The sequence below is a fragment of the Trichomycterus rosablanca genome, chromosome 26 (assembly GCF_030014385.1).
Source record: "Trichomycterus rosablanca isolate fTriRos1 chromosome 26, fTriRos1.hap1, whole genome shotgun sequence".
In the NCBI taxonomy this organism is placed as follows: Eukaryota; Metazoa; Chordata; class Actinopteri; order Siluriformes; family Trichomycteridae; genus Trichomycterus; species Trichomycterus rosablanca.
Genome location: NC_086013.1, coordinates 17,025,724 through 17,053,413, shown reverse-complemented (window position 1 = coordinate 17,053,413; position 27,690 = coordinate 17,025,724). Strand labels below are relative to the sequence as shown.

Genomic DNA, 27,690 nt, shown 5'->3' with positions numbered 1-27,690 from the left:
AAACACATTATATTTTATTTGTATTAGCTAATATAAATGTAAAATGTAAATAAAAAATAACGACGGATAGAGCAGAGACTGACGATGAGAACTCAGTTTATTCCAATAAAAACGTTGATAAAGGACAGAGGCACGATTTCATATTTAGATTGAAGACCAGAACTTAAACCTGACTGGTGTCTCATCCAATCACACGTCACTCATTCAGAACTCACACAGTGTTAGAATCTCATAAAAATAAAGATCATGAAGAAGGAAAATCTGTATCAATCAAACTCAATGCAAAGTTTCTCAGTAGACCTGATCCTCATATAGGAAACATGACTGATAGAGGAGCAGGTGGAGGAGGGCGGTTATTATAACACATTAATATGGTGTCTGGTGTAGGATGTTGGTGTTTCATGGTACTGAGAATGTTGGTGTTTGGGTTCTGATGGAGGATGATGGTGTTAGAGAATGCTAGTGTTTGTTGGGGTTCTAATGTAGGTGATTGATGGGGTTCTGATGTAGTATGTTGGTGTTTAATAGTGTTTGATGGGGTTCTGATGTAGGATGTTGGTGTTTAATGGAGCTATGTTGAGAATGTTAGTGTTTAGGTTCTGATGGAGGATGATGGTGTATAAGAATGCTGGTGTTTGATGGGGTTCTGATGTAAAATGTTGGTGTTTCATGGAGTTGTATTGAGAATGTTGGTGTTTGGGTTCTGATGAAGGATGATGGGGACTGATTGAGGAAGTTTTCGTCATCTGATGGTGCTTTATTGGAATATACCGATGTTCAAGCGTGTTTCGGTAAACAATATTGGTGTTAGATTGTGTTTTAATTATGAATATTGGAAAACTTGTCATTTCATGGTATTTTGATTAAAGATGCTGATTTTTGGTGCCTGCTTTGATGAAAAAGTCTCATGGGCGGCAGATATTCCAGTAACCATCTAGCTTCTCCAGCCACCAAAGGTTTGATTAGTAGATCTGAAAAAAAGCAAGAAAAGGTTTGAATTACTTGATACTAAATCACAAATGTATTGTGTGTTGTAATTATTGACGACTTTAGCAGGCTCATAAGTAGTTTTACAGCCAGACCCCCACTCCCCCACACCCCCCTGGATCGGACTTACTGATTGGTGTTTGTGTTCCCGAAGCCTCCGAAAGCTACAAAACACACACACACACACACACACACACACACACACAATTAGAACACTGACATGTTAAAGAGAACAAAGTTTCTTCATCCAATGTTATTTTACATTTGCACTCACAAACATCCCCCTAACACACACACCTAAAAAGATACCCCTGTCGTACCCATCAGAGAGGGTGAAAGTATTAATTACAGGGTACAAAGACAAATTACTACTGTTCTCCACACTCCCAGCAACTCAAGAACAATTTACATTCAGCATCGTTTCCTTCTGCAACACAGACAGAGCAGAAGCAGGAACACACCCGCGGGCAAACACGGCTCTGCCTCCACCTGTACACGGGCGCTGTGATGAGCTGGTCTGGGCTTATTTGCTTCTATTTAATTAGTACATTAGGCACATTAATCTTCTGAATGACCATCAATGCCTGTAGAAACCTCATAATCCGTCCATTTACAGCTAAAATGTTTAAAGCAATCGAATACATAGGTATAAAAAAAAAAAAACACAGTAATAAAGTGCCAAAATTGACATGCGCTCGGCCCACCAGACAAATCCTTTACACCTTGGTGTAAACGTACCTGCAGGAGAACCGAAGCCTGAGAATCCACCGCCACTCTGGGCCCCGAACGCCGGGCCCTGCTGAGACAAGCTGCCGAAAGTCGGCGTGCTGTTCTGATTGGCCAGGCTGCCGAAGCTGGGGCCACTGGAAGGGGAAGAAAACCTGCGAACAGAACAGACAGCGTAATTATAATCTTTATACAGTCGTGTACGTTGCCCGCGGGCGCCTCTTGTCGGTGTGGGTGTCATGCATGCAACCGGAGCTGCTGATGAAGGAAAATGTAAGGAATAGGGTCTGGCACGCAAGCCTAACGTGCAAAACAAACATTTTAGGCACCCCGAGTGCCCTCACGTGAGGTCATGGGGAAATGACCCTCGCACAAACACAGAAAGAAACTCCTGCGGTCAGGAGAAATCCCACAAACCGCTGCAACCTCACACCGGCTCATGACTGATTATCCATAAAACATAGAAAGAAGCGGTTTGTGTGGTGTGGATTATAACTGGCCCACACTGGAGAATTATCCAAACCCCCCACCCATCCCACCCCACTCAAACTGAGGTGCGTCTGCATTGCGTGTGTGTGAGCCTGGCACATGGGTCTGGGATTATCTTCCCATAATCTAACCTCTGTTTAACTCGATTGTTTCAGGCCAAATGCCGTTCACGTGGCTCACAGGAACAGCACAGAAGCCGACGAGAACGCCGAGATTCAAGCATAAATCGTACGAGTTATCCTGAGGTAACAGGGTCGCAAAATCCTCGTTTTCGTTTTCAAATATTAAAGAACCACTGGAAACAGAAATGAACCAGAAGACCAGAAGTGTTGTGCCTTAATAAAACCATTTAAAGATCTGAAGTAAAACAAGTACAGCAAAAGTAAGCAGTCAGGATTTGTGATGTCGAGGCTGAATTAATCTTGTTTCACATGAAATTCACAGGGTTTTCGAGCCCCCCCGGCCTAACAGGATAAGCACTCCTCCTAATACGTGACTTACCTCACCATTTGGAGCTGCCTGAAACCATTAATAGGCTTAAATTCTGTCCGAAAAACGAAAAGTAGACCTGACACCATTCAAAATCCTGATTAGAGTCTTAAATCAATGCCTGTTTTCTTCGTTTTGACATTCCCTGTCGTATTTCTCCCTCCCGCTGGAGCTGAGCCTATCACACGGACCATCTTTTCACCGTGCGCCTTAATGTGCGCTAATAGCCACAGTATGAACTCCAGGAATACCCCACTACTTGTGCATGGACCTCAACCAGTCAGCAGAGGACACACGAGGGCAAAAAAGCTCAGCCCACCTCCCTCCCCGGCTCAGACACAGCCAACTGTGCTTGTCTGGATACCCCAGCAGGTCGATAGCATCGCCTGATTCGAACGCAGAAGCCGAGGGTCTCGGCAGTAGTGAGCGAGCGCATTTGCCTGCTGATTTAAGATCATTTTGCTCACATGGAACATCACTACAACAGTCGAAAACATTTAATCTCATACACATTCCTCTTACTTAAACTTAACTTCCATTTTATCTGGTGAGGGGGAACGGGGCGGTGCAGCTAGCACACTATCCCCAGCGGAACAAAGTGATGCCCCATACAACCTTTATCAGTCTTTCTCACACCCAGCAGACTGTGTCCATAGAGACCTTGACCAGACCAGTTTACTCTCGACGTGACAGACAGGCTCGAGAGCTCTTACCCAAATCCTCCGACGTTGGACGCTGCTGTTCCCTCTCCAAACACTTTAGAAGGCGAGGAGCCCAGCGGACCGCTGAAGGCCGGCGCTGAGCCGAAGGTGGCCGAACCCCCGAAAGCAGGAGATCCTCCAAACGCAGGGGGGCTTCCAAACACGGGCGCACTCCCGAATCCAGCTGGGAGAGACAGGAAAATTACTCTTACGTTTATAAGAAAACAAATACAATCGTAAATACGCACATACCCTGATTTCTTTCAATATAAAAATCATTATTTGTTTACCACATTTTTATGTAAAGAAATATTATGTTTGGACACAAAATCTGTTATAGAAAAAGTTGGAAAAGTACAATATTGCACTACAATAATCAACAAAATTAGTATTCCCCGTGCGCTCTGGTGACCCCTGTTGGTTGCATGACACCCTCGCTGGTCGAGGAGAGCCACAGGTCAGAACACGCCTCCACCGACAAACCTAAAGTCCAGCAGCGGATTCTCTCACACGGCCTTTAGCATGTACTCATGACCACGCTTGTCTCTGTGTATCCTTCCACCACGTCAGCCGGACAGCAGGTGTCGCTGTTACAGCACACAAAGCCGATTTGGCCCCGCCTAGGTCTAATCTGCAGGTTTGTGGCTAGATGATCATACATCATACAGTCCACAACACGGTGGTTGACAAATCACAGTTTGAGGATTGGACACAAATTCAGGACGGTCAAACTAGAACCCTGGGAGCTTGTAACAGGTCAAGCAAGGTACTTGTTATAAATATATAAATATAAGGTACTGGACTAGTAATCAAAAGGATGCTGTTTTCAAGCCCCACTACTGCCACGTTGCCACTGTTGGGCCCTTGAGCAAGGCCCTTAACCCTCAGGGATTTTCAACCCGGGCGTGGCATTACGAGATTTTTTTACTTCTAAAACTAAAGCGATTCATTTTTCACCCACGGGAGACAGATTTAATTATTCTCACTGACCACGCTCACACGCACGTTTAATGTTATTCAGTTCAGTTCAGCAACGACCGCTGTTATAGAACGTGTGTGTGTTATAGAACGTGTGTGTGTTATAGAACGTGTGTGTTATAGAACGTGTGTGTGTCTTTAAGAGAGATGCTCTGTTCACAGTATCGATATAAGCGATTCAGGAGTCGATTCATTTATTTTCTCAGTCATCTCTCCGTGTTTACTGTTATAATTAGAGATGGGATCGGCTATGAATCGGTATCGGTCGATTTTTAATCAAAATATGCTATCGGCGATCGGCCGATATTTCCTAAATGTAGCCGATCCGATCGTGTGATATATAAAGATCACGTTAAGTTAACAGCTCAGTGGATCGATCCAGACTTTGAGCTACGAAGCGCCAACCATCACATCACCATTCATCAACCATCGTACAGAAACCATCGTGAAAGCTCTTCATGACCTAAAATAACATCATTAACGTTGTGCATCATACATACGATGTAATTTTGCTGATTGTAATATTTACTTTAAAAAGATAATTCAACCCGGTCACATCTGAGTGGATTCTATCAGCACGTTATATAAACTCCTGGTTCACTTTGGTAAATCGTGAGCGGTTCTTACTTGTGATGTAGATGAGAACAGAAAACGTTACAGAGCCAATCAGAGGCAAAAGTTTATTCATTACCAAATTCGTTAGTTCAGGATCATCTGCTGAACTTTTAGTATCATCAGAAAACTTTTAGACGGAACGAGTCTGACTCGGTTACAGATCTGTGGTAATAACAGTGTAATGAAGCTTTTTAATGTAAAAGAGTCACACAAACTGTTCTGAAGTATCTGGTGTTTATTTAAAACCATGACATTTAATTAATAACAGTAAACACGGAGAGATAACCGAGAAGAAGAACTTACGCTTCGCATGAAAACGAATCGACTCATGAATCACTTAGCGACACTGTGAACAGATCATTTTTTAAAGGCACAAACACACACACACACGCGCGCTGTTGCGTTTGTCTCCGGTTTATCTTCACTGTGAGGCTCTTTTTTTAGTTTTTTTTCCAGACTGAACTGGATAACATTAAACATGCGTGTGTGTGTGTGGGCATGTTGCCCCCCCCCCCCCCCCCCCCCCCCCCCCAATCGGAATCGGCCGATCGCCCTGAAAGGAGATCGGAGATAGAAATCGGTGCCAAAAACCCTGATCTCTTGTTATAATGAATGTTGCGGTTGTAAATAAACACCAACTACTACAGAACATTCTGTGTGACTCGATTACCTTAAAAAGCTCAGGCTTAATTAAACTGCTATTACCACAGAGCGGTAACCGACTCAGACTCGTTCTGTCCGTGGAGCTAAACGTTTTCTGTCAGTCAGAGCAGATTATCCCGAACTAACCAACTGAGTAATTGATGCACTTTTGTCTATGCTTGACTCTGTGAAGTCACGTTTTCTGCTCTCATCTACATCAAAAAGCAAGAACCGCTTACGATTTACCAAAGTGAACCACGAGTTTATATAATGTGCTGATAGAATCGGCTCAGATGGGGTCGGGCTGTATTATCTTTTTAAAGTAATATTTTCAGTCAGAAAAATTGCATCGTACGATGTACAACGTTAATTACGTCAATGATTTCTGTGCGGTGGTTGATGAAGGGAAGGGGGCGTGGCGCAAGTTCGCAGTTTGCACACGAAGGGGGGCGCATGTCCAAAAAGGTTGAAAACCCCTGGCTTAGACAGTATACTGTCACAACTGTACGTTGCTTTGGATAAACACACTGCTGCAGCTCCTCACTCTTTATTGCTTTTTTGTCTGTTTAGTAAAGTTTTATTTATTTATTTATTTGACAGGAAACATCATGGATAATCATGCTTAATTACAAAAGGAAGCTAAAACTAATCCCGTCCAAGACCATCAACAAAATACTTTCGAATCAGTTGTGTGTGGATGTGTAAAGCGTCTACATCGATTCATTCAAGGCTCCTCCTCATCCATCAACTGATGTCCTCCTGAAGCATCCCGAAGACGACGAGCCTCTCCAGGGCACGGCGTCCCACAACCAACAAGCGTTCCTGTTCCCACTGGACACCGATCGCCCAGTCCATTCATCCTCCGCAGAACGATGGGGTGCGTAGTGAGCACTCTGAAATTACAGCCAGCCTCCGCTCACACCCCACTGAATCATTGATGGCGCTCACGTGATTGAATTACGCTCCGTGGACCGCTGCCAATAACGGGTGGGGATCGGCCTGCCGAAAATTCTCCCGTGAGAGATTTTAGAATTGAATTTAGGGTGGGTAGGAGCACGGAAGACGTGGGCCGTGCTGCAACGGATTCACAAATGGAAATTGGAAATGACTCGGCTCATGGACAGACGACCTCACGTTCTGTTCTGAGAACTCGGCTCTGCGTGTCGTTCCGTCAGCACGCTGAACTGCTCTTCCACCCGAGCGACACCATCGGAACAAAAAACCTTTCGTTTCGGCTGAGCTGTACCTGTTTTAGCTGGGGTGGAGAAGGATCCGAACCCCTGAGCCGCTACAGAGATGGCACCGGCGCTGGCACTGAAGGTCCCGCCGGGCTTCTGCTCTTCAAATGATGAACCCGGCAACACCAAGGACTTCGCTCCGCTGTTCCCAAACAGGACCGTTCCCCCTGCAACACAAAACCAGCACAATCAATTAAAGTAGATCAGAACACTTCAAACGCCTGGCTGGGTACTCTAACGCCAACGAGCCTCACCTGTTTGATTGGTCTGTCCAAACGCAGCAGTGGTGGTGGACCCGAACGGGTTTTTGTTAGCAGCGTCTTCACTCGGTTTGCCTCCCAGACCGCTGAAAAATCCCCCACCTGACGGGGAAGAGCTGTTGGTGGCGGAAGAGCCGAACAAGCCTCCGCTGGACGAGGACTACAGGGGTTCGACAAGAGCACAGAGAATTAGAGGAGAGGTATGATACCATGATGATGGACTAATAACTGGAAGGTCACTGGTTTAAGCCCAAGCGCTGACCGGTGGCCCTTGTTTGGCCCTTAAACTTCAATTGCTTAAACTGTATTCGATCATGACTGTAAGTCCCGCTGGATTAAAGCACCCACATTTTGTTTTTACACGACCCAGGCAACACAAGCAATGCATCTTACTCTTTCTGTACAATCTGGTCCCACTGTGGTTTGCAACATGTAACATAAAGCCACTACAAGGTGGTGTTCGAGTACAAGTAAGTTTATTTAAATTACTATTATTTTTCTCTTCAATCCAGGGTTTAAAATACCTTGCACTAGCTCACTACTGCTGAGATCTGGGGATCGTATCTCATTGGTGAGATCAGCCGTTTGGACTTGTTAGTGCACTCCAAGTGCTGGTCACAAGCCCGGATAGAAATGGGATTTTAATGGGTTTTTATTTAAGAAAGGACCACACTGTTGATCAAAGGGTTTATATATGGTATGCAGCCAATATATATATACATACACCCGTACTTATTCATAAGACTAGAGGGTTTAGCCACACCCACTGTCGATAAGCGTATAGACTAGTTAATATGTGTTCTTTGTACAGTTTAGGGAATTTTCCTAATCCAGCATGACTGTGCCCCTGTGCACAAAGCCAGGCCTTCTCGTCCATGCCTGACCTCAATAAATGGGCTGAAATTCATGCAGGGACAGTCCAAAATCTTGTCAAGAAGTCCTCCCAGGATATAGCTTACGTTCAGGTGTCCACACACTTTTGGCCACATAGCGTATTACTATTAGATGTTAAAACCTGGATTTACAGGACCTGGTTTTTTACAGAGCCCCAAAAATTCTAAACAATACCTGGCCAAAGACGCTGGTGCTGCTCTGCTGCTGACCAAACACTGAAGAAGGGGAAGTGCTGCTAAATGCCACTGGAGAAGGAAAAAGAGAATGATCACACCATTATTTCCACATTATACAATAAGCACATCATTAACTTGGTGGTGTCCACCCCAGATCTGCATCATATTTAAATTAGGGAATTTGTAAGAGGGGGAATTTGACCCCGATGGATATGAAACATGCAGTAAAAATATCCTGCTGCTATAAAAGGGTCACAGATCAGCTGTGCTGACTTGATCCAGCCTGCTACCAACAAGAATTCTGCTAATTCGTGGGAACGCAGCCGACACCCTTAGATTAGGTGTCCTAAGATAATGCCTCCAGTTGCCACCTAGTAAAATGATACAGAAACCTGCTCACAGGGGGGCGCATTCCAAAACTGACCCATGATTCGGATTCAGACTCAAATCATTTACATTTAGAGCACTGTGTGGTCGAATATAATCAAATGCAATACAACATTTGTATTGATTAGTTAACGGTCTTGCTCAAGGGTCCAACAGTAGCAACCGGGCAGTGGTGGTGCTTGAACTCTGCTTAGCCACCAGGACCGTGTGTATCAACAGATCTCACATGGGGTCAGACTGAAGGCTATAAAACAGTTTAACAGAATAAACACACATTGATGCAGAAATCTTTTACCAGTTGGCTGTGTGAAGCTGAACCCAGAGGCCGACGCGGTGGTGGTGGTGGTGCTGGTGCTGCTCCCGAACGGCGCCCCCTGTCCGAACCCCGTGCCGCCGCTCTGACCGAAGGCGGGCGTGCCGCTCTGGCCGAAGATGCTCGCTCCGGGGTTTGGCGCCGAACTGGTACTGCTGGCTGCAAAGGAGAACGTGCTGGCACCGCTGGGGCTGGCTGAGCCGAAAAGCGAGCCTCCTCCTCCACCGCTGGAGGCCGGAGGAGGAGCAGCAGGAGTCGGAGCGGGAGCGGGAGCCGCCGCAGGTGTCTGTCCGAACACCGCGCCACTCCCAAACGTCGACTGGTTGAAAGAGAAGCCGGGCGAGCCGAACCCGCCTGCCGCCGGCTGTCCGAAGACGGGCTTTCCAAAAGTGGAGGTGGTGGAGACGGTGCCGAACGGAGAAGATCCGAACGCCGGGGCGGACGAGGTGCTGACCGGCTGGCTGAATACTGACGCTGGTGTCGTGGTGCTCGCTGATGAATACAAACAGGACTGTATCAGGTATAAATACCAACCTAGTATCGTTCATCCCAGTATACCAGTATGAAAAACCATTCAAACATTCCCACACTTTCACTTACTCACAGATAAGAGAAATTTAAAGCAACCAATCCACTGTCTGCATGTTTTTGGGAGGGTGAAGGTGTATCCAGTAAACTCCCACCTCCCTGATTGACTAGACGTGGGGATTAAACTGGTACGCCGCCCTAATAGTTACACACTATGTGGCACACAGAATGCAGTTTGGGATGCCATCTGCATTACCAAAAACCCCCATATTGTTTTATTTAATTTCATTTTCAGGTTTTACCACCGTTTGATCCTGGTCAAGGTCGTGGTGGGACAAATGCTCAAGGTTACTCTGTGTTTATATATGTGTGTGTGTGTGATGGGTGGAGTTCTACCTGCCGTACAGATGACGGGTGTGAAGCTGGTGACCGCTAAAGTCGTACTGCCGGTGCTCACAGCAGGCTGGGTGAAGATGGAACCCGGAGCGGTTGACGCCGGCGCCGGAGCCGATGTCGTTTCAGCCGGCGGTGGCAGCTGCGCAGGAGTCGGAGTATGAGTAGTAGCGGGGGTCGTCTCCTGGACGGGTGCGGTTACGGGCACCGCCTGGGCGGGGGTCGCGACCGTGGGCTGCGTGACCTCGGGAGCAGACGTCCGAGTCTGGGGTTTATCGCCGCCTTGTTGTGTCGGTTGCGAAGGTAAAAGAGGTTTAGCGACGGTCAGCGGAGACGGGGCGAGCGTTGACGGTGCCGGAGGTTCAGAGCTGGGACCCGAGGAAGCTTCTTCAGGAGCGGTCGACTCGGGTGGAGGAGACGGCTCCGGTTCTGAAGGTCTCTCGCTTTCCGACGGGGTCACGAGGGGGCTGGTGAAGGAGGGCGCAGGAAAAGACGGAGTCGTAAATGAAAACGTGCCGGTGGCTGATGATGATGCCGATGATGATGATGCAGGCGGAGCAGAGAGTCCCGGGTTTTTCGGCGCATCCGCTGAAGCGCCGGATGAATCGGCGGGCGTCGGTCTGGGCTGAGGTGGACCGAACGTGAACGGTGAACCAGACGAATTGAATGGAAACGCGGGAGTGTTTTTTGGAGGTTCTTTGACTTCCTCCGCTTGGCCCACTTTGAGGCCGGAGAAGGGGCCGAGAGTCTCCTCTTGAAGTTTAGGGGGCTGGAAGGGAGGTCTGGTGGAGATTGTGCTGCTGCCTGGTACAGAGGGGGCTGGATTCCGTGACATTATACCCATCTGACTTAAATCTTCGTAAAAGAGAGAAGGAAAAATGTCAAATTAAGGAATTATATTACAAAATATGCACAACCGCAAATCTTGTGGTGAGTTGACAGTAATGAATGACTCCATGCATGACACTGCTCTCCGTTACATCCCATCTATGGGGTCTGAGAAAGTCACAACTGAGGATTTGGATAGAAAACAACTAGAACCGTATCTAAAAACATCGAGATCTTGAAGTAAAGACACCCTGGTGAGGACTGTAGCTGCTGGAGGAATAAAATAGCTTACCAATCACACTGCCGGGCTTTTGGGCAGTAGTGCTATCGATGACCGGTGGAGGAGCCCTTACTGCGTTCTGAGAGGAATTCTGGAGTGAAAAAAAACACAAAATGTGGCATTACAAATGGAATTGTGGGCCGATAGATACACCGATTGACCCTGCATAGTGCCTTTAGTTGGATTATTAGACTAGGATGGGCAAAAAGAATCAAATTTCAGCTGTAGGAATCACAATGCACAGAAACACACACTGAACTCACTAACTTATTGATCTGTGTTATAAGTTTATGGCTGCATATCTGACAGAAAACGTACGATGTTCAGTGCTGGCGCCTCGAATCCCTACACGGGATCTTCAACCACATGCAGCGTACTAAATAAGTACAGAATAATGAGCGTGTATTCATTACACATCGATCAACTGCAAAACCACGTGTATTGGGACACAGCCGGCGACGTTTGTACACGATACTAAAGGTACTAAGAAACATCTTTCTTTTTGCATCATTCTATTGGCACCACGCTGGCAACCTCTGCCAGCTGCTGTGCCACAGAGAACCTCAGCATGTTTGGGCACCACAACCAGACAGCAGCAGGAGACCGTTCCCATTTGCAATAACTAGAACCCATTTGAGCGCCTGGCCAGGTCAGGAGCACCGCCGAGACTCGAATTTAGAAGCTGGAAGCTCTCTGGGGTCAACTGCATGACTTTCTTACAGTTAATAATACTCACTTTTGTGGCCTCAATGCCTGCAAGAACCTGCTGAAGAGCCTGAGCTGTGGAGGCAGGAACAGAGGAGCTACGGGACAGAAACAGAGAAAAAGAGAGAGAGGGTGTGAACAATCAATAATAATCATTATTTACTGCTAATTGGCTCTTACAAGGAAAAAAACTGGTACGGATGAACAGTACGGACGACAGTGCTACCCACTGAGCCACCCCCTATGTCAGTTACAATCCTATCTACACAGGCAGCTCCCTAAGTTTTAGGATAGACTCTCTCAAATTATTTAGATGAATATAAAATTGACATCTTGCGTCAGAGAAAATCCGCAGGTTACAATTACAGACCGCCTCACCGCCGTGATGTCCGCTAATGCAAGTAAGTACGGGTGCATAAAAAAAGCAAAGCATGAATAATGAAGGCGTACGGATTAATATCGCATGAGTAGCTGCATTAAACAAGACAGGAAACATCAGACTCACTCCTGACATCGGGTCACGCAGCGCACCCTACACCTGCATGTAATACAACTCCCACGAGCAGAACCCTACAAGGCTCGCCAAGCTTCTCTCGGGGGGCAGAGGGTTCGATTTCACAACAAACACGCCGCTACGCTATGAAAATATCTCTGTGGTAAACAAAATGCATTTAGGGGAAGAAAACGACCTTATACATTGTATGGCTATAAGTATTTGTATTTGGACACCTGACCTTAAGCTTGTACTCAAAAGGCTGCTGGTTCAAGCCCCACCACTGCCAAATTACCACTGTTGGGCTCCTGAGCAAGACCCTTATCTCTTAATTGCTCAGATTGTATCCAGTCATAATTGTAAATCATTTGAGGGCAGTTGTAGCCTAGTGGTTAAAGTACTGGACTAGTAAGCAGAAGGTCGCTGGTTCAAACCCCACTCCAGCACTGCCAGGTTGCCACAGATGGGCCCTTGAGCAAGACCCCTGACCCTCAATTGCTTAGACTGTAAGCCGTGTAAGCTTGTTGGATGCCCCGTTTCAAAAACAGATAGTATTAGAGTGACCCTCCCTATGTGACCTTCTCATCTAGAACAGCCGCTTTTCTAAGAAAGTTTCTCACGAGACCTGTACCCATTCATTCAAAAGAGCATTTGTATGCCTGCAAAGCCTCAGTTGATGTTCCAGTTCATTCCGAAGCAGTTCAGTGAGGCTAAATTCGAGTCGCATTTTACAAAGTGCCCCAACTTTTCCGGAAATGGGGTTTGTATAAAGACCTGAAGGGTCAAAACGCATCAGTCAGTTGCGAACCAGACCTACGGACGCACTAGAAACATCTCGACAGAAGGACAAACCGACCCGATCTGAGTAGAACCAGGCATGGCAGGACCCTTGTCCTTCAGCTCCAGCACATTCACCACCTGAGGCACGGTCTTCAGAGTCGCTTCAGTCAGAGACGTCACTGCAAAGGAGAACACGCAGATCGTTCTGGTCCTGTTATCACTCAAGCTCAAAATGTACATGTTAAAGCAAAAGCAGATCTGCATACCTGGTCTCTGACTGTTCATCTGTCGGTTTAAGGCGGCTCGTGCTGCAGCCTGATTGGCGGGCAGGACGTTGGTTGCGCTCCTCTCCGCGGACGTGGTCTTTTCTGCAGGAATGGGTCCGTGTTTCACCGTCTTGGTTGCCAGAGCTGTGCTGTCTGCACTATCCATGTTGATCTTGGGTAGCGCTTAAAACATAGATTCATATATTACTACACCAAAGATGCTAGAAAATGTCAACATGCCCATTTCCCTTGTACATTTACAGCAGTCAGAATATGTATAACAGGCACATTTGACTGCAACACCACCTGTTTTTACTCCACCAGTGAAGAATTCCAACAGAGAGCTATAACGCACATGGAGAAACACACTTTGCTCTCTGTATTTCTCCACCACCAATCAGACAGAAGCTGATGTAGCAGCAAGAAGGTCACATACCATCAAATCTTCCCTTTTAACGGGGTCTGTAAAGTGCCTAACCAGGTTAGAACTAACCCAGATCTCACTAGCCCAGGTTTGCATAAGTAAAAACTTAAAACAGCTTCATGTCTCACCACGACCGCCGATGGCCGCCGGCCACCCTTGCTTCAAGCTCAGCGGTGTGGACTCCATGCTAAATCCAGGCTGGATGGACGTGGTGCGCACCACAGGAAGGTGGCGCAGGCCGGGCGGAAGAGGCGTAGGCTCCTCCTCATCCTCGGCCACCGCCAAAGACTCCTCGGGCTCCAGAGCGTGAGAAAGAGACGAGGTGGAGCTGGTGTCGTCCATATCGTCCTCGTACTTGGGGAAGAGGAACGCCGACTTCGAAAGGTTGGCTGCGAGAAGACAGGACAGGATCAGGAGACAGTACTTTTGTGTGTTCCTTTTAGAGGGTAACCTTCAACATGAAATTTGGCCTAGGGTGCCCAAACACTTGGTCAAGACTCACTATACTGAAACAGTGAGAGGGCCATTATTCATTTATTTACTTATTTAGATTTTATCACCATGTCTAACACGTGCGTCATTTCATCACAAGATAGGTATCATATTTCTGTCTGCTTATTTTATTTTGTCTTTATAATTTGGCTATTTTATAATCTAATTTTTATTTCTATGGCTGTGAGGTAGGTTGAGGCTGTTCTTGTGGTAAATCAGAGCAATTAAGGGGCTCAGGGGCCCAACAGGGGCAACTAAGTTGTGGTAGAGCTTAAACCAGTGACCTTCTCATCACCAGCCCACCTAAACCACTGAGCTACCACTGCCCTTTACTATGATCTGTACCTTACTCCGGCTTCTCCGTTCTCTTATGATAGCAAAATGTCTCAGGATCGGTGGTCTGATCAGGGTCTCAGATCTAGAGCCTGGACCATGTGGTTGACACTGATTTACTCAGTACCATGTACCGACCAACACTGCTCTTGTCTTTGGTCCCGTCCCCTCAATTTCTTTAGATTAGATACGTCTTTTGTATTTATTGTACTGTACTGTTTTTTTTGCACTTGTGTTGCACTCTAGTCCAGGAGGAACAACGACAATAAACCCTCTCTTGAACTCTAGATGTGACATTTAGTACAGATTTCTTGTGTGTGGTTGCAGTACCTGGAGCAGTGGATCGAACCGGTGGGGTCTGCCGCTTAGACAGGAAGCTCCTCAGCTGAGCCTGTTTGACTGGAGTCATCTTAGCTGGAGGAGGACACACACAGAGAACAGTTGATTTAGGAAATGGTGTTGAATGGTAACTTTGGCGCCCTCTTGTGTATTTTATGGGATATGCCTTGACAGAACACATTCTGATCAGATAGTAGAGCGTGCAATCCCTTGAGATCCAGAATTAAACAGTCAAAACAACGTCAGAACAGCTTACATGGAGATTTGGAGGGAGTCTTGGAGGGGGTACCCAGACTAGCCTTCAACCAGGCGTTCTTCAGACTCTCCAGCTCGCTGTCCAACCTACGAACACAAGCCTGAACATTAAAACACCGGGGTGACTGGAATCTGGACATTTCGATGAGGGTGCCGTGCTTCTTTACTCCTGTATTGCTGCTGATGAGGTGTAGGGGGTGTGACTGGGCTCGTTCCACACCGAGGTTTTGTTATAGAGTCTGAGGCTCTGCAGGTCCTTGGCCAGCTGATCCAGCTTCTGTTTCTGTTGGTTGATGATGTCCATGTTGTTGGCCAGAGCCGTGTAGAGCGCCTCTCTCTCAGGGACGATCAGTAGCCTAAAAACAATACACCAAATAATAAACTGTATATATGACGCTTTTAGCTACACCTACAGTACAGATGAAATGAGTTATGAATTTCAGACACTTACCTTTGTTTTCTCTTCTTCTCCAGGTGCTTCTCCCACTCCAGGTCCAAGACGTCGTTGACGTCCTCCACGGCAAACTTCACATACTGGTACAGCCTGCGGATCTCCTGTTCCAGCACACACAGACCGTTTCGTTACACAGCAGCTACAGACATGCTGAGATGGTTCCTTCAGCTATTTATTAACTTAATTTTAAGGATGTTTTACACACTTCGGTTCCATTCATGACAGGACAGGACACGTCACGGACAATTTTGTATCCCCAGTTCACCTCACTTGCACATTTTTGGACTGTGGGAGGAAGCCGGAGCTCCCGGAGTAAACCCACACGGACATGGGGAGAACATGCAAACTCCATACAGAGAGGACCCGGACCGCCCCACCTGGGAATCGAATCCAGGACCTTCTTGCCGTGAGGCGACACCCGTCTCCTCCAGCTAAACATTTTATACAAACTGCAGTAAATACAGGCAAGAACAGCAGTTGTAGCCTAATGGTTAAGGTACTGGACTAGTAATCGAAAGGTCGCTGGTTCAAGCCCAATCACTGCCCTTGAGCAAGGCCCTTAAGCTTCAACTGCTTAGACAACATACTGTCACAGTACCTTAAGTTGCTTTGGATTAATGTAAATGTAAAGAGCATCAAATCTAATTATGATTATTATGATACTTGTTTTTCTGGATTTTACCCCATTAATCTCCCAATCTTAGTCATTTCCAGTTCCCAACTGTGAACACGGTGTCGCTTATGCAACCCCTGATCTGATCCGAGAGCCGGATCACCACATGCCCCCTTTGACACGCGTCCAATTTGTGACCGTTTCTTATGTTTGGTTCGCACAGAGAGCCGTATCGCGCACAGACAGCCACGCTACGCTCCATCCGGCTCGGGTGCCATAGTGGTCCAGCGTATCAGCATTAGCCATTTCAGCACAGAATAACGGTGGATGACGCACTCTGAGCCGTTTGTGTGAACAGTGAATCTGACCTTGAGTTGCTGCTCGCTGCGGGGGTCCAGAGGTTTCTTGTAGAGCAGCTGTAGGTAACCCTGGTCTTTGTTCAGTTCACTCTGAGCTCGAGCTTCTTCTACTCCCGCGAAGGCTTCCAGCAGAGTCGTCTTTAGAACGCTGATGTCCCCGTGCACGGACTTTAAAACAACACGATAACGACGACAACATAAAACAACCGAAATTAACATTAAACGTAAAACCCTTGGTCCGGTTTTTATTTCTCACAACGAACAAGAGGAAAACTGTTCTTTCAGCTTAGATTTTAACACTCAAGCTTAAAATAAAACAGAAAATGATAATACTAGGGTACAGGTCTGGCGCCGTGATATACTCTTCCCACTGCAATATGCGATCTCAGGGACTGGTCCAGGTGCCTGATTGATGGGATGGGAGGCGGGATAAGACCGAAGGCAGGAATATCCTGGACAGGGCTAGCGTCAAAGACTGCGACCCCCACTCTAAGCACCATGCATTATCATTTTTTTAACAACAAAACTTTGTATACTGTTATAATTCTGTATTAAAATCTTTAGTACTTTCAAAAAAATGGGAAAAAGTGAAATCGCTGGTGGACCAAGGGTCAAAAACCCAAGCTTAAAAAAAGGGACCTATGGTTCTCCTGATACGGTTTATGCTTCCTGTCCAGCAGTTCTGATTTTAAAAGGTGTTAGGAAACCAGACCAGCATTAGTTTACCAGTACAGATGTGGTGGATTAAAGGCTGAAATTCCAGCATTCCAACTGGGAAAATTGGGACTGTCTTGTCACCAGTAGCTGGTTATGTCTATTACATACACGGTAAAGCTACTCATCTGGTGCCTATTAGATGTTAGTTGGACTTGTGTCTATATACTTATGGTATTAGGCCTTGCTTCTGTGGAGTTACCTGCCGGAATACAAAAGTGTTGTTCAAACATCTAAAGTAAACACCAGCCTACAGCTTAAACGCATGTTTCTACTTTCTTCTCCGAGGCGAACCTGGCAATATTTGTTAATTTAACCATTCACATGCTGATGCACTCCACCTCTGTGGTCTCTTTGATCTCCAGCGTGAACGCGTGCACATTATCGCTCTCCTTGCGCAGTTCCCTCATCTCCTCGCCGCTCCCCACTTGGAAATCTGCTCGGTTAATGCGCGCCTTCAGATCGTCCATCTCCTTCTGAAAATGTGCGATCTGGGACATAAACGACACAAACGCAGAGTAAGAAGTCCTGCTAGGACAAGCTGATGGGCGATCAGGATCAAAAACAAAACATGCATCCCGTGAGGGGCTCACCTCCTCTTTGATCCCGACCATGACGGGATCTAAATCTTTTTTCTGCTGAAGCCGTTTCTCCACGGTTCTCGTCGCCAAGCTCTGTGAGGCCTAACAAAACCAACAACACTGCATTACAGGCTCTATTATAGAGTCAAATATATGTAGACACAAGCATGAGCTAGTTAGACACCCCAAATTCAAACCCCTGACCCCCTTTGTGGCTATAACCGCCTCCAGTTTTCTATGAAAGCTTTTCTCTTAATGCAAAAATCCCAAATGGTCAGAGCTGTGTGTAAGCCAGGCGACTTTCTTCATATTAAAATCATCAAACCACGTCTTTATCTAGCTGGCTTTATGGACGACATATTTTATCTGATTGAGTTATAGTTGTATATGCCTGGTCAACATGGGCGTGGCTGAAACACCTTGGCCGTTTACTGTATATAGATGTGTGTGAAGGTGTAAGAGGATGAACCTGTGTTGCAGATGGAGCAGCAGGAGCAGGAGCAGGAGCAGGTTTGTGGACCGCAGCCGCCGGAGTGACGCTCTGGGCCGGAGCAGGGCGAGTCGCTGCGCACAGATAAATAAAAATGATCAGGCTAATACGAAAATCCATGGATTACTGCACCTCTGATTCAATTCATGGACTGATAATCTTACACTCTACTTAAAAAATTATCCATTTCTTTAAAACCACCCCCCTTATTACCCAATCTTGACCTTACATGCATGATATCTATGTTTCTTATATATATATATATATATATATATATATATATATATATATATAACATGCCCCATGCTCCCTGCATTTCTTCACCCCTTTGTGGCGACGCCTGGACTGGGCGGCAGGTCCAGCCGTTCTTCCCTCAGATACAGACAACTATGTCTGTAGTGAACCCAACCTGGCTGGTAATGCAGGACTTTCAAACCCCAGGCTTTGAAATGCAGATGTTTTCCAGGATGAATTAAGGAGCAGCAGAGACCCAGACCTGAGCACAGCTCGCTTACCTGCAGGAGCAGCAGGTTTGCTGATGCTGAACTGTGGTTTGGGTGCCGGCTGAGAGCTGGAATCCAGAACTGCTGCTGGTTTGGGGGTGGAGGCGAATGAGAAAGGCGGTGCAGCTGAAGCCGGTGGAGCAGGAGTGTCCGCTACTTTAAATCTGCACATACACACACACACAATTCGATTAGTAAGATCATCTAGAGATGTTTTAACAAATAGAACCCAAGGTTAAGATGAAGCGACATCTGTAGTTAAACAACAAACCCAATTTTAAATATAAAGTCGTCACTTGTGGATGGAAAATTATACCAAAATTACACCATTATGGCCAAAAGCAAAAGGTTTATGTAGTTCTGTTACACTATATTGACAAATATATTGCGACACTCATTCTAATATTCGAATTCATGTGATTCAGCCACGACAGCTGTTAATATATGTAATAAACCAATTATATAAAGCATCTTAATCTCTCTGTGCAATCTGGTCCCACTGTGGCTTACAAGAAGTAAAATAAAGCCCCCACAAGGGGGCATTCATGTCAAAGTTATTATTATTTTCCCTGATATAAAGGAAACTCAACAGCTTTGGAATCAACTGAGAATTTTCTTGACTAACTCGAGTGCCCAGCTGTACAAATGTGGTCACCCTTTGATTGAACAGGCACAAATTCCCATAGACAAACTTCAAAGTCTTGTGAGAAGCCTTCCGTCACTACATTTTAAAGCCGTCTGTTTTGAAATAGGATTTCAGACAAGCGCGTGGTCAGCTGTCCAAATCATTTCGACCATATAATGCATGATCATTATCATGACTGACGTACCTGTCATTGAGGTTCACTCTAACATTCGGGGTAGCCGGTTCGGCCGGGACCTTCGGCACGCCGACGGGTGAAGCTGCTGCCGCAGACGCACTCGTACCCACCGTGGAGGGTTTCAAAGAGGCAGCGCTGAAGGAGAACGAGGAGGCAGACTGGGCTTCACCGGAAGATTTTGGGGCTGGAAAGGAGAAGCCGGACGACGAGGGGAAAGCCAGAGGGGCGGACGGGGCGGCACCGAGCGAGCCGAAAGGGAAAGTCGTGGAGGAGCTGGAGGAAAACGCGGGAATAGTAGAGGGGAAAGTGGAGGAAATAGGAGCGGCGACAGCCGTAGGAGGAAGCGGGGCAGACGTGGAGGGAGCGGTGGTGGACGGAATTTTGAATGAAGGGAACATGGAAGGTTTGGCAGCAACAGACTCTGAAACAAAACAAAAGAAGCAGTTTTAGAAGATGGTCACTGACTTAACATGCAAGTAATTAATAAACAATAATCAGCTAAGGTTTGTGGTCATCAGAGGTGCACTGATCAAGACCGGCTGGACACCCACACAGACATACAGGGAGGAGGGACCAAGACCGAGCAGGGATTCCTCACTGCTGCTGCAATTATGACCTCTGCTGGTCAGATGAGGCACCTGCACAAGGGAGAGCTTGATCACGGATGGCAGCGCGTGACTCTCCATACAGAATACTGTGGTCTGCTCAGGGACTCGACCCCCTTGATGGTATCCATATGAAAATGCCCGACAGGCCGATAGCACCGCTGGGGATTCGAATCCTGGATCACTGGTGAATCCGTAATTTACCACTATACTTACTGCATATAAAATATCACCCACTTTCAGCACAGCCAACAACCCTCCCGAGCTTGTTTTTTTTTTTTCTGCCTTCGATGTCGCGGCTATTCATAAGTCAAAATAATGGAAACGTTGCCGGCAAACATGCTGAGCTTACTGGCTAACGGAGGTCTTTCTCCATCCAGAGGCGGCCTGACCGCGGGCGTGACCAGCTGTTTGGCTCCCGGGTTCAGATTGAGCAGAGAGAAAGGGCACAGCACTCCGTCCGTGGAGAGGATCAGCAGGGTGGGCACGGGCGGCAGCTTCTTCTCATTTGCTGCACACAGACATCACACAGAGATGAAAAACCCACCTGGAGCGACTGTAAAACCGCATAATGCGGTATATTAATACACCATTAAATAGAATGATGAATAGAAGTGGTCCATTTTCGTGAGTGCTTACTTATTTCGATCTCCCCTAGGTTGGTGTAGTCGATGCCTACTCCGACAGGAAGCGTGTCTTCGCTGTGCAGAGTGACGGGAAGCTCAGCCCGGCTCTGGTCCTCCAGCGTCCACAATTCCCAGTTTATCTGCGACGGGGAAACACGATCTGAGCATGCTTCACCAACACGTCCCACACTCACACACGTTATTGAGATTAACTGTAGGTTCAAACTGGCACCGACAGGATTTCAGCGTGTTTTAGCTCATGGGGAGTGGGACCGGTATCTACGGGACTGGATGCATGTCGGAGGGTGCGTGTGGTGGTACGGACCGCCTTGATCAGATTGCACGTTCACAATCGGGAACTGGAAATGACTAAATTGGGAAAGTAACGGGTGAAAAGTGCTCAACTTATTTACATTTGCTGCATTTACAATTTAGACTGAATACAAATCGAGCAACTGAGGATTAACGGCCTTGCTCAGGGGTCCATCAGAGACAACCTGGCAGCAATGCGGTTTGACCCAGCAGCCTTACGATTACTAGTCCATCATCTTAACCGCCGAGTAGAAAGGCAGGCAGTAGGAATGTACACGCACGCACGCACGTATGCCCCCATTAATGAAACAACACACACCCTTATACCCGGCGCTGTTACCTTGTCTTCCTGCTTGGCGAGGATGTTTACTTCAATAGAGGCGGCGGACGCGGCCAGGATGAGATCCCTGTGAACGGAGAATGGGAGAGGGATTAGTCCGATACGCAGATATTCGATCCTCCTGGCAGACACATCATCGGTTTCTTGGCAGCTATACATTTTCAGGAGCACCGGAGTCACATCACATCACATAGCACTCTTCAGTTCTACTGCCAGCGCTCGTCTATCGACACTGAACGACGCATGAGACCAGAACAGCAGAATCTACAAGTTACAAAGTGTGTCAACAACATTTTATTGGCCGTAAAGTACAAGAGTCGACGAAGTGAGGAGAAACGAGCCAATCAGATCACCAAAAACGCTTACCAGTCTTCGATGTGATTAAGGAAAAAATGGTGCTGCCTCTCGGAGCACGTTCCATACACCATCTCACTGAAGTTGACGAACTTCTCCTCCTTCCTCTCGTCTTTCTTCTGCACCCACAATAAACATTAAACATTTTCAGAATGAATCCCTGCTTGAATCCGTCTTCTCATTCTCAGCTTCGGTGGGAGGGGGACTCACAGGAAGGGTCGCCACTACCACCTCGGGCGGCGTCTCGAGGGCGCCGTCGGCCGCTGCGTAGATCACGGTGAAGTTGTACGTGCTCAGCCACAACACGTCCAGCACTGCAAACGCAACCAGTGATACTAAATGCAACCACCAAACTATAATGCATATCTCTCAGATACATCACATAGTCCTACCTTTGACGGGGTTGTCAGAGGTGTAGAAATTCGGACAGGGGATGACCTTCTTTTCCTGCAGAGTCTGGAGAGACAGAAAACAAAGGCATTAAGTCAGAGGTACAACAAGAAAGCAGGAGGAAGATGAGTTATGTGATGGGCCACTCTCGGGATGCACTTACAGGAGTGTACTGAACGACCGTCCCGTCTTGCTTCCCGGCTGCAACTTGCTTCCCTTTGGGACTCCAGCAAACTGTGAAATGAATCATAAACACAGTATAAACCTTCCATTTTTCAAAAAACATATGTCCTATAATGGTTGCTCGGGTGGCGCAAGCGCTTAGGTAGTGCCGTTCAAGCTGGCACAGTTAGCCGTGCCCGAGGGAGGGTAGTTTACTGGGTTTTGTTGCCATTAGGTTGCAAGTATTTACGTTTATTCATATTGTTTTATCACGTTATGCATAAAAAATACATAAACAAGGTATTAAATCATGTATTTATTTATTAACCCTAACCCTACACACGTTAATCCATGCACAAAGCGAGTGGACCCAAACTCACCACAGGTGATGCCTACCGCAGCAGGAAGCTGTGCCACCACCTTAACGCTGTCTTTCACATCCAGCACCATCATGCCGCCGTCGGTGAGACACAGTGCCAGTGTAAACGCCTCCACCGGACTCCATTTGAGGTCTTGCACTGTCGTGTTCAAGTCAGCCGCTGGTTTAAGGGAGGCGAACGGCCTCTTCTCCGGTCTGGCCTGATGAAAAAGAGAGACGGAAGAGATTATTAATAATTAGGACTGATAGGATAGACAGTCATTGCATTCTTTCATTAATAAATAAACTTGCTAATCTATACAACTAACACTGTGGGAATTTTAATTGCAGTATACTCCATGAGGATAAAGTATCGGGACACCCTCTCTATGTATTAAACGCATGTGCCATAATGGGAACAGGAAACATTTTGCTTCCAACTTTGCAGCAACAGTTTAGAGAAGGTCCTTTCCTGTTCCAGCATGACTGTAAAGCCATGAGGAAAAGCTCAGAGCCCAGCCATACAAATCCTGCCATCTTATGACCAAATGGGCACAAATTCCCACAGTTTTGTAAGAAGCCTTCTCAAAAGAGTGGCTGAAAAGATTGCATAGGTCATTCTATTATAAAACCAGTTGTTTTTGAAATGGGACGTCCAGAAGGCCTATGGTCAGGCGTCCAAATACTTTTGGCCTTATAGTGTACATACAAATACATTAGCGCTCAGTCCCACCACTAGGATCTCCACCAGTATCCCAGTCATTTCTCACATATGGTTTAGGCTGTGTGTATAAATACAGTACAACGATATCCATTATCATTAATATTACTGTATTAATCATATTACTGTTAACATTAATAAAAATACAAATAATACTGATTATAATCCTATTATTTAATTTTTTATCAACCATCCTGATCAGGGTCGTGGAGGGTCCGGTTTCACAGGGAAACACTCGGCACCAATCAATCACAGGTCTTCTTTTTATAAATCTGTACACATTTAGTAAAATCATTTATTATTATTATTATTTAGTAACACTACCGTGTTGAAGAAGGTGCGGACGTCGTAGAAGTCCAGGGTGAGAGTGGTGTCCTCACTAGCGCCACACACAGACAGAGTGAGTTCATCGCTGCAGAGGGCGAGATGGTGCACGGGCAGGTCGACGATCACATCCTGGCACTTCACGTTCTCCACTGAGAAACACAGCAAGAGGGTTAAATCCTCACATGTGGACACACAGGTAACAGGTGAACGAAACACTGCAACCCAACAAGCTCACCTATGTCATTGGTGTTCCCGTCGACCCTGGCAGCAGCGATGATGTCCTCGGTTAAAAACACCTTAAGGGTTCTGTCCTGGCCCACGAAAGTCACGCCGTATCTGTTCGAGATGGCGAGAAGGCCCGAGCGCTCCCTGGGTAAATCCTCGGGAGTATCGAACACGCGGATTTTCTTCGTCTGACGGAACTGAAAATCCTGGAGGAAATCATTTAAATGCTTAACGACTGAAACAAGCAAATCCATTCAGCAAAGCCAAGCGGAGGGTAAGAAAAAAAAAAAGAGTGGCCTGACAAGTACACCTCCCAATGGCTAGGCTGTTCAGCCACCCCCTCTCCGATATACCCAATCGGGTCTGTGTATACGCCAGACCGGCCGATAGCTCAGCCGAGATTTGAATCCCAGAATTCAGAGGTGGGAAGCTTTCTTTATTATTAGTTTATTATGATTTTAATGTCATGCTTTACACACTTTGGTTACATCCATGACAGGAACGGTAGTACAGTCATGGACAATTTTGTATCTCCGATTAACCTGACTGCACGTCTTTGGACTGTGGGAGGAAACCCACACAGACACGGGGAGAACACGCAAACTCCACACAGAAAGGACCCAGATTGCCCCACCTGGGGATCGAACCCAGGACCTTCTCGCTGTGAGGCGACAGTGCTACCCACCGAACCACCGTACCACCGTACCGCCCCCAGAGGTGGGAAGCAAGTGTATTTTATCAATACAATTTAAAAATAATAATTGCTGGAAATTTGAGGTGTAAAACTGTACAAAAGACATTTACCTACATGATCAAAGATGTATCCTAAACAAGGACTACCCAACCCAAACTCATTAGGGTGTTCTTTTCCAGGATGACAATCAGCTATGACTATCAACAGGGCACAAGAGCAGTGGTTTGATGATTATGTGGATCATAAGCCGTGACCTTCAGAGTCACCAGATCTGGTTTTGAAGGCATTGAAGGCTCTCACTGAGCACTTAGTTAGGTACACCTATCTGATATGTACATTTGGTGAATATAACATAAGCTACACTTACTATACAGATGAATTTAGTGAGTATACAATTACTAACTGTAGCACATATGTTGCTGTGTATACTCTGTCACCCCCACTTGTCCCATTTATCAAATTACATCACCATAATGTGTGTGTGTGTGTGTGTGTGTGTGTGTGTGTGGTGGACCATTTTCAATACTGCACTGACACTGACAGTAATGACAAGGCTGAGTGTGTTGTTCTAGTATTAGAACAACGTAGCAGGTGCAGCAGTGTTGTTGGGATTTTCATATATTGTTTAAACCTGGTCTGTCTATTTTTTATTAATTGATAAGGCGCAGGGAGCTCAGCGGTTAATGTACTGGACTAGTAATCAGAAGGTTAGTGGTTCAAGCCACACCAGTTCCAGGTTGGCGCTGTTGGGCCCCTGAGCAAGGCCCTTATTCCTCAATTGCGTATCCATACATACACGTTTCGACACCTCCACAAAGTTCAAATTCATGCTTTGTTCATTTTCTAACATTAAAATAAATAAAATAACTAATAACTACTATACAAGCAACATGTTATGACATGTTATGATAAATAAATAAATAAATAATTAGCTATTAATGACAATTAAATGTGCAGAAGTTTTTTTTAATGTTAGAAGCTGTGAACAAAACATAAACATTTGACCGGGACTGTCCAAAATTTTGCATTAGGTATGTTATGTTAGATTATATGATACAGCTGGTCAGGGTCAAGGTTCCTACACTACAAGTACGTAAATATTAGATATGCTAAGCTACATTAGCAAAGTTAGCTTAGCATAGTGAGGTAAGAAACGATAAATAAACTTTCAACTTTTTACCTTCATTTCTCTCTCGGGAATGTCCGGATCGTCGCCCATAGTTGCTCTGATTTAACTCAATATATCCAGAGAAACTAATAATATAATTTAAAAGGTAAAATTATTACATTTATTAAATGTCAGCCTGAAGAAACAGAGTCTCGCGCACTTACATTTCAGAAAAGAAACTCACGCGCACCACGTGACCTCAAAACATCGCGAGAGTTTAATAGTGAAAGCCACAACACGGCTCCGGACCCACATTTCTGTTGTTCTTCGTGGGGGCACTTTTTTTTTTTTTTTTTTACTAAATTAGAATAGAGTTTGTTTTAGTAAGCTGGCTCTGTCTTGTTGGAACACTGGGCGTACACAACGCGCACCATAAAATTTAACTTTATGGGTATACAATTACTGATTGTTGCCTATTTGTTGCTCTGCACACGTTTATACTATTTATGAATCGAAAGGGGTTCTTTAGGATACCACAAGTGTCCTCTTTAAATATATAAATATATATATATACTGTATATATATTACTTAAAGTTTGATAGTGTAATGTAAATGTCTCTATTCTATATTTATACATAATATACCTTTTCTATATTATTTTATTAGATCTAACATATGCTGACACCTGCACCGAGTGAAATTCCTTGTACACCTGGTACCTGGCGAATTAATAAAGATTCCGATTCTGTACCAGCCACGCTACAGCTATAATCAGAAATGATGAACAGATTTAAGGTTTAAGACGAGGCGTTCACAGAGCCTTGACCTCCACATCATTAAACACGGTTGTGAGATAACCTGTAAAGCCAAGCGCAAGCCAGGCCCTCTTGTCAAACGTCTGTACCTGTACCGTACACTTTTTTGGAGGGACGGGTGGGTCATTATTTTTGTACCCATGTTTTGGAATGGAAATTTCAACAACCTCATGGACAGGTGTCCAAATACTTTTGAGGTTAGGTAAACTAAAGATAAATAAAAACAGAGAAGACTTTGATGGAATAATGACTTTTATTAGAAAGCAGATGCTTCAGTATTGCATTTGAATTAAATGACACGATGTACAGTAAATTAAATGACCCAATGTTGATGGTCATGGAGTCAGATAAAATGGGACAGATGTGTTATAACGTAATTAAGTGTCGTACATTTCAATGCATTGTATTGCCATACTGTATGAAAGCTGAAGCACTTCAGTGGTCTGGTCGGTGTGTTTGCATCCTGACACCGGCATTTGTACTACATTAGAGCACTACATGTCAGTTTTCTATATTGCAAGCTGGCCAAGAGGCAAATAATAATGATTAAAAAATCAATCTTATTACAACTACATCTTTATTTACCTATAATGTGGGTGAGAGAAATATAGAACCTTAAAAAACTGAAGCACAGCAGCGGGAGGTCTGCAGAACCATCGCCAAGTGCTTCACACCTCTCAGAAAAATAGTGCACGTTCAGTCTGATTGTCTGCGCTCTGAGCACATGGCTTTAAAAAGTCGCTCGTCTGTCCATCACACGGTTTTCACCGACATTTAACCCGAAGGTAACGTGTAAAGTGCTGGCATCGTTTTCTTAAAGGAAAGACATTTCACACATACAAACATAATTCAGTCTGCGATGGTTCATGACGAGGGGTCGATCTGTATTATCTTCTTATGAAAGGCAGCGGTCAGCAAACCCGGTCCTCAAAACACACATCCACTGACAAGGACGTCTAGATGCCCGTTTTTCTGTTGTGTACAAAACCAAAATTAAAACGGATCGATAATTAAAAGATGGATCAGTGTGGGCTAGGAATGTGAACATCTTTCAATGGGCGTATTTGAGTCTGAATGAGCCGGCATGATAATCTTTATTCAGCTGCT

The 27,690-nt window shown here is 45.7% G+C and overlaps 1 protein-coding gene across 1 annotated transcript; it reads right to left on the bottom strand.

The window, feature by feature from the left end:
- Window positions 1–79: 79 nt before the first annotated feature.
- nup214 (nucleoporin 214) lies at window positions 80–25,961 on the bottom strand. The gene is made up of 35 exons (XM_062988263.1): window positions 25,841–25,961; window positions 23,977–24,172; window positions 23,739–23,890; window positions 22,716–22,914; window positions 22,337–22,407; window positions 22,176–22,239; window positions 21,994–22,097; window positions 21,796–21,902; window positions 21,430–21,496; window positions 20,791–20,917; window positions 20,504–20,662; window positions 19,556–19,967; window positions 18,738–18,889; window positions 18,202–18,296; window positions 17,745–17,834; window positions 17,493–17,642; window positions 16,447–16,605; window positions 15,463–15,566; window positions 15,179–15,367; window positions 15,013–15,098; window positions 14,748–14,831; window positions 13,721–13,981; window positions 13,169–13,351; window positions 12,979–13,081; window positions 11,661–11,727; window positions 10,937–11,015; window positions 9,820–10,671; window positions 8,878–9,387; window positions 8,194–8,264; window positions 7,120–7,285; window positions 6,874–7,032; window positions 3,405–3,576; window positions 1,726–1,868; window positions 1,118–1,151; window positions 80–971 (listed from the first exon to the last, which is right to left on the bottom strand). The coding sequence occupies exons 1-35, from the start codon at window positions 25,877–25,879 to the stop codon at window positions 935–937; spliced, it is 5,643 nt and encodes a 1,880-aa protein (XP_062844333.1). The 5' UTR covers window positions 25,880–25,961; the 3' UTR covers window positions 80–934.
- Between the last annotated feature and the right edge of the window lie 1,729 nt (window positions 25,962–27,690).

What these genes read in the sequence shown, in the direction of transcription:
- nup214 (XM_062988263.1), bottom strand. Translation starts at nt 25,879, where the DNA reads ATGGGCGACGATCCGGACATTCCCGAGAGAGAAATGAAG. An exon ending in AGAGTGAACCTCAATGACAG is followed by an intron (nt 18,890 to 19,555) that starts GTACGTCAGTCA and finishes GTGTATGTGCAG; the next exon opens with ATTTAAAGTAGCGGACACTC. An exon ending in GAGAAGAAGAGAAAACAAAG is followed by an intron (nt 15,368 to 15,462) that starts GTAAGTGTCTGA and finishes TATTGTTTTTAG; the next exon opens with GCTACTGATCGTCCCTGAGA.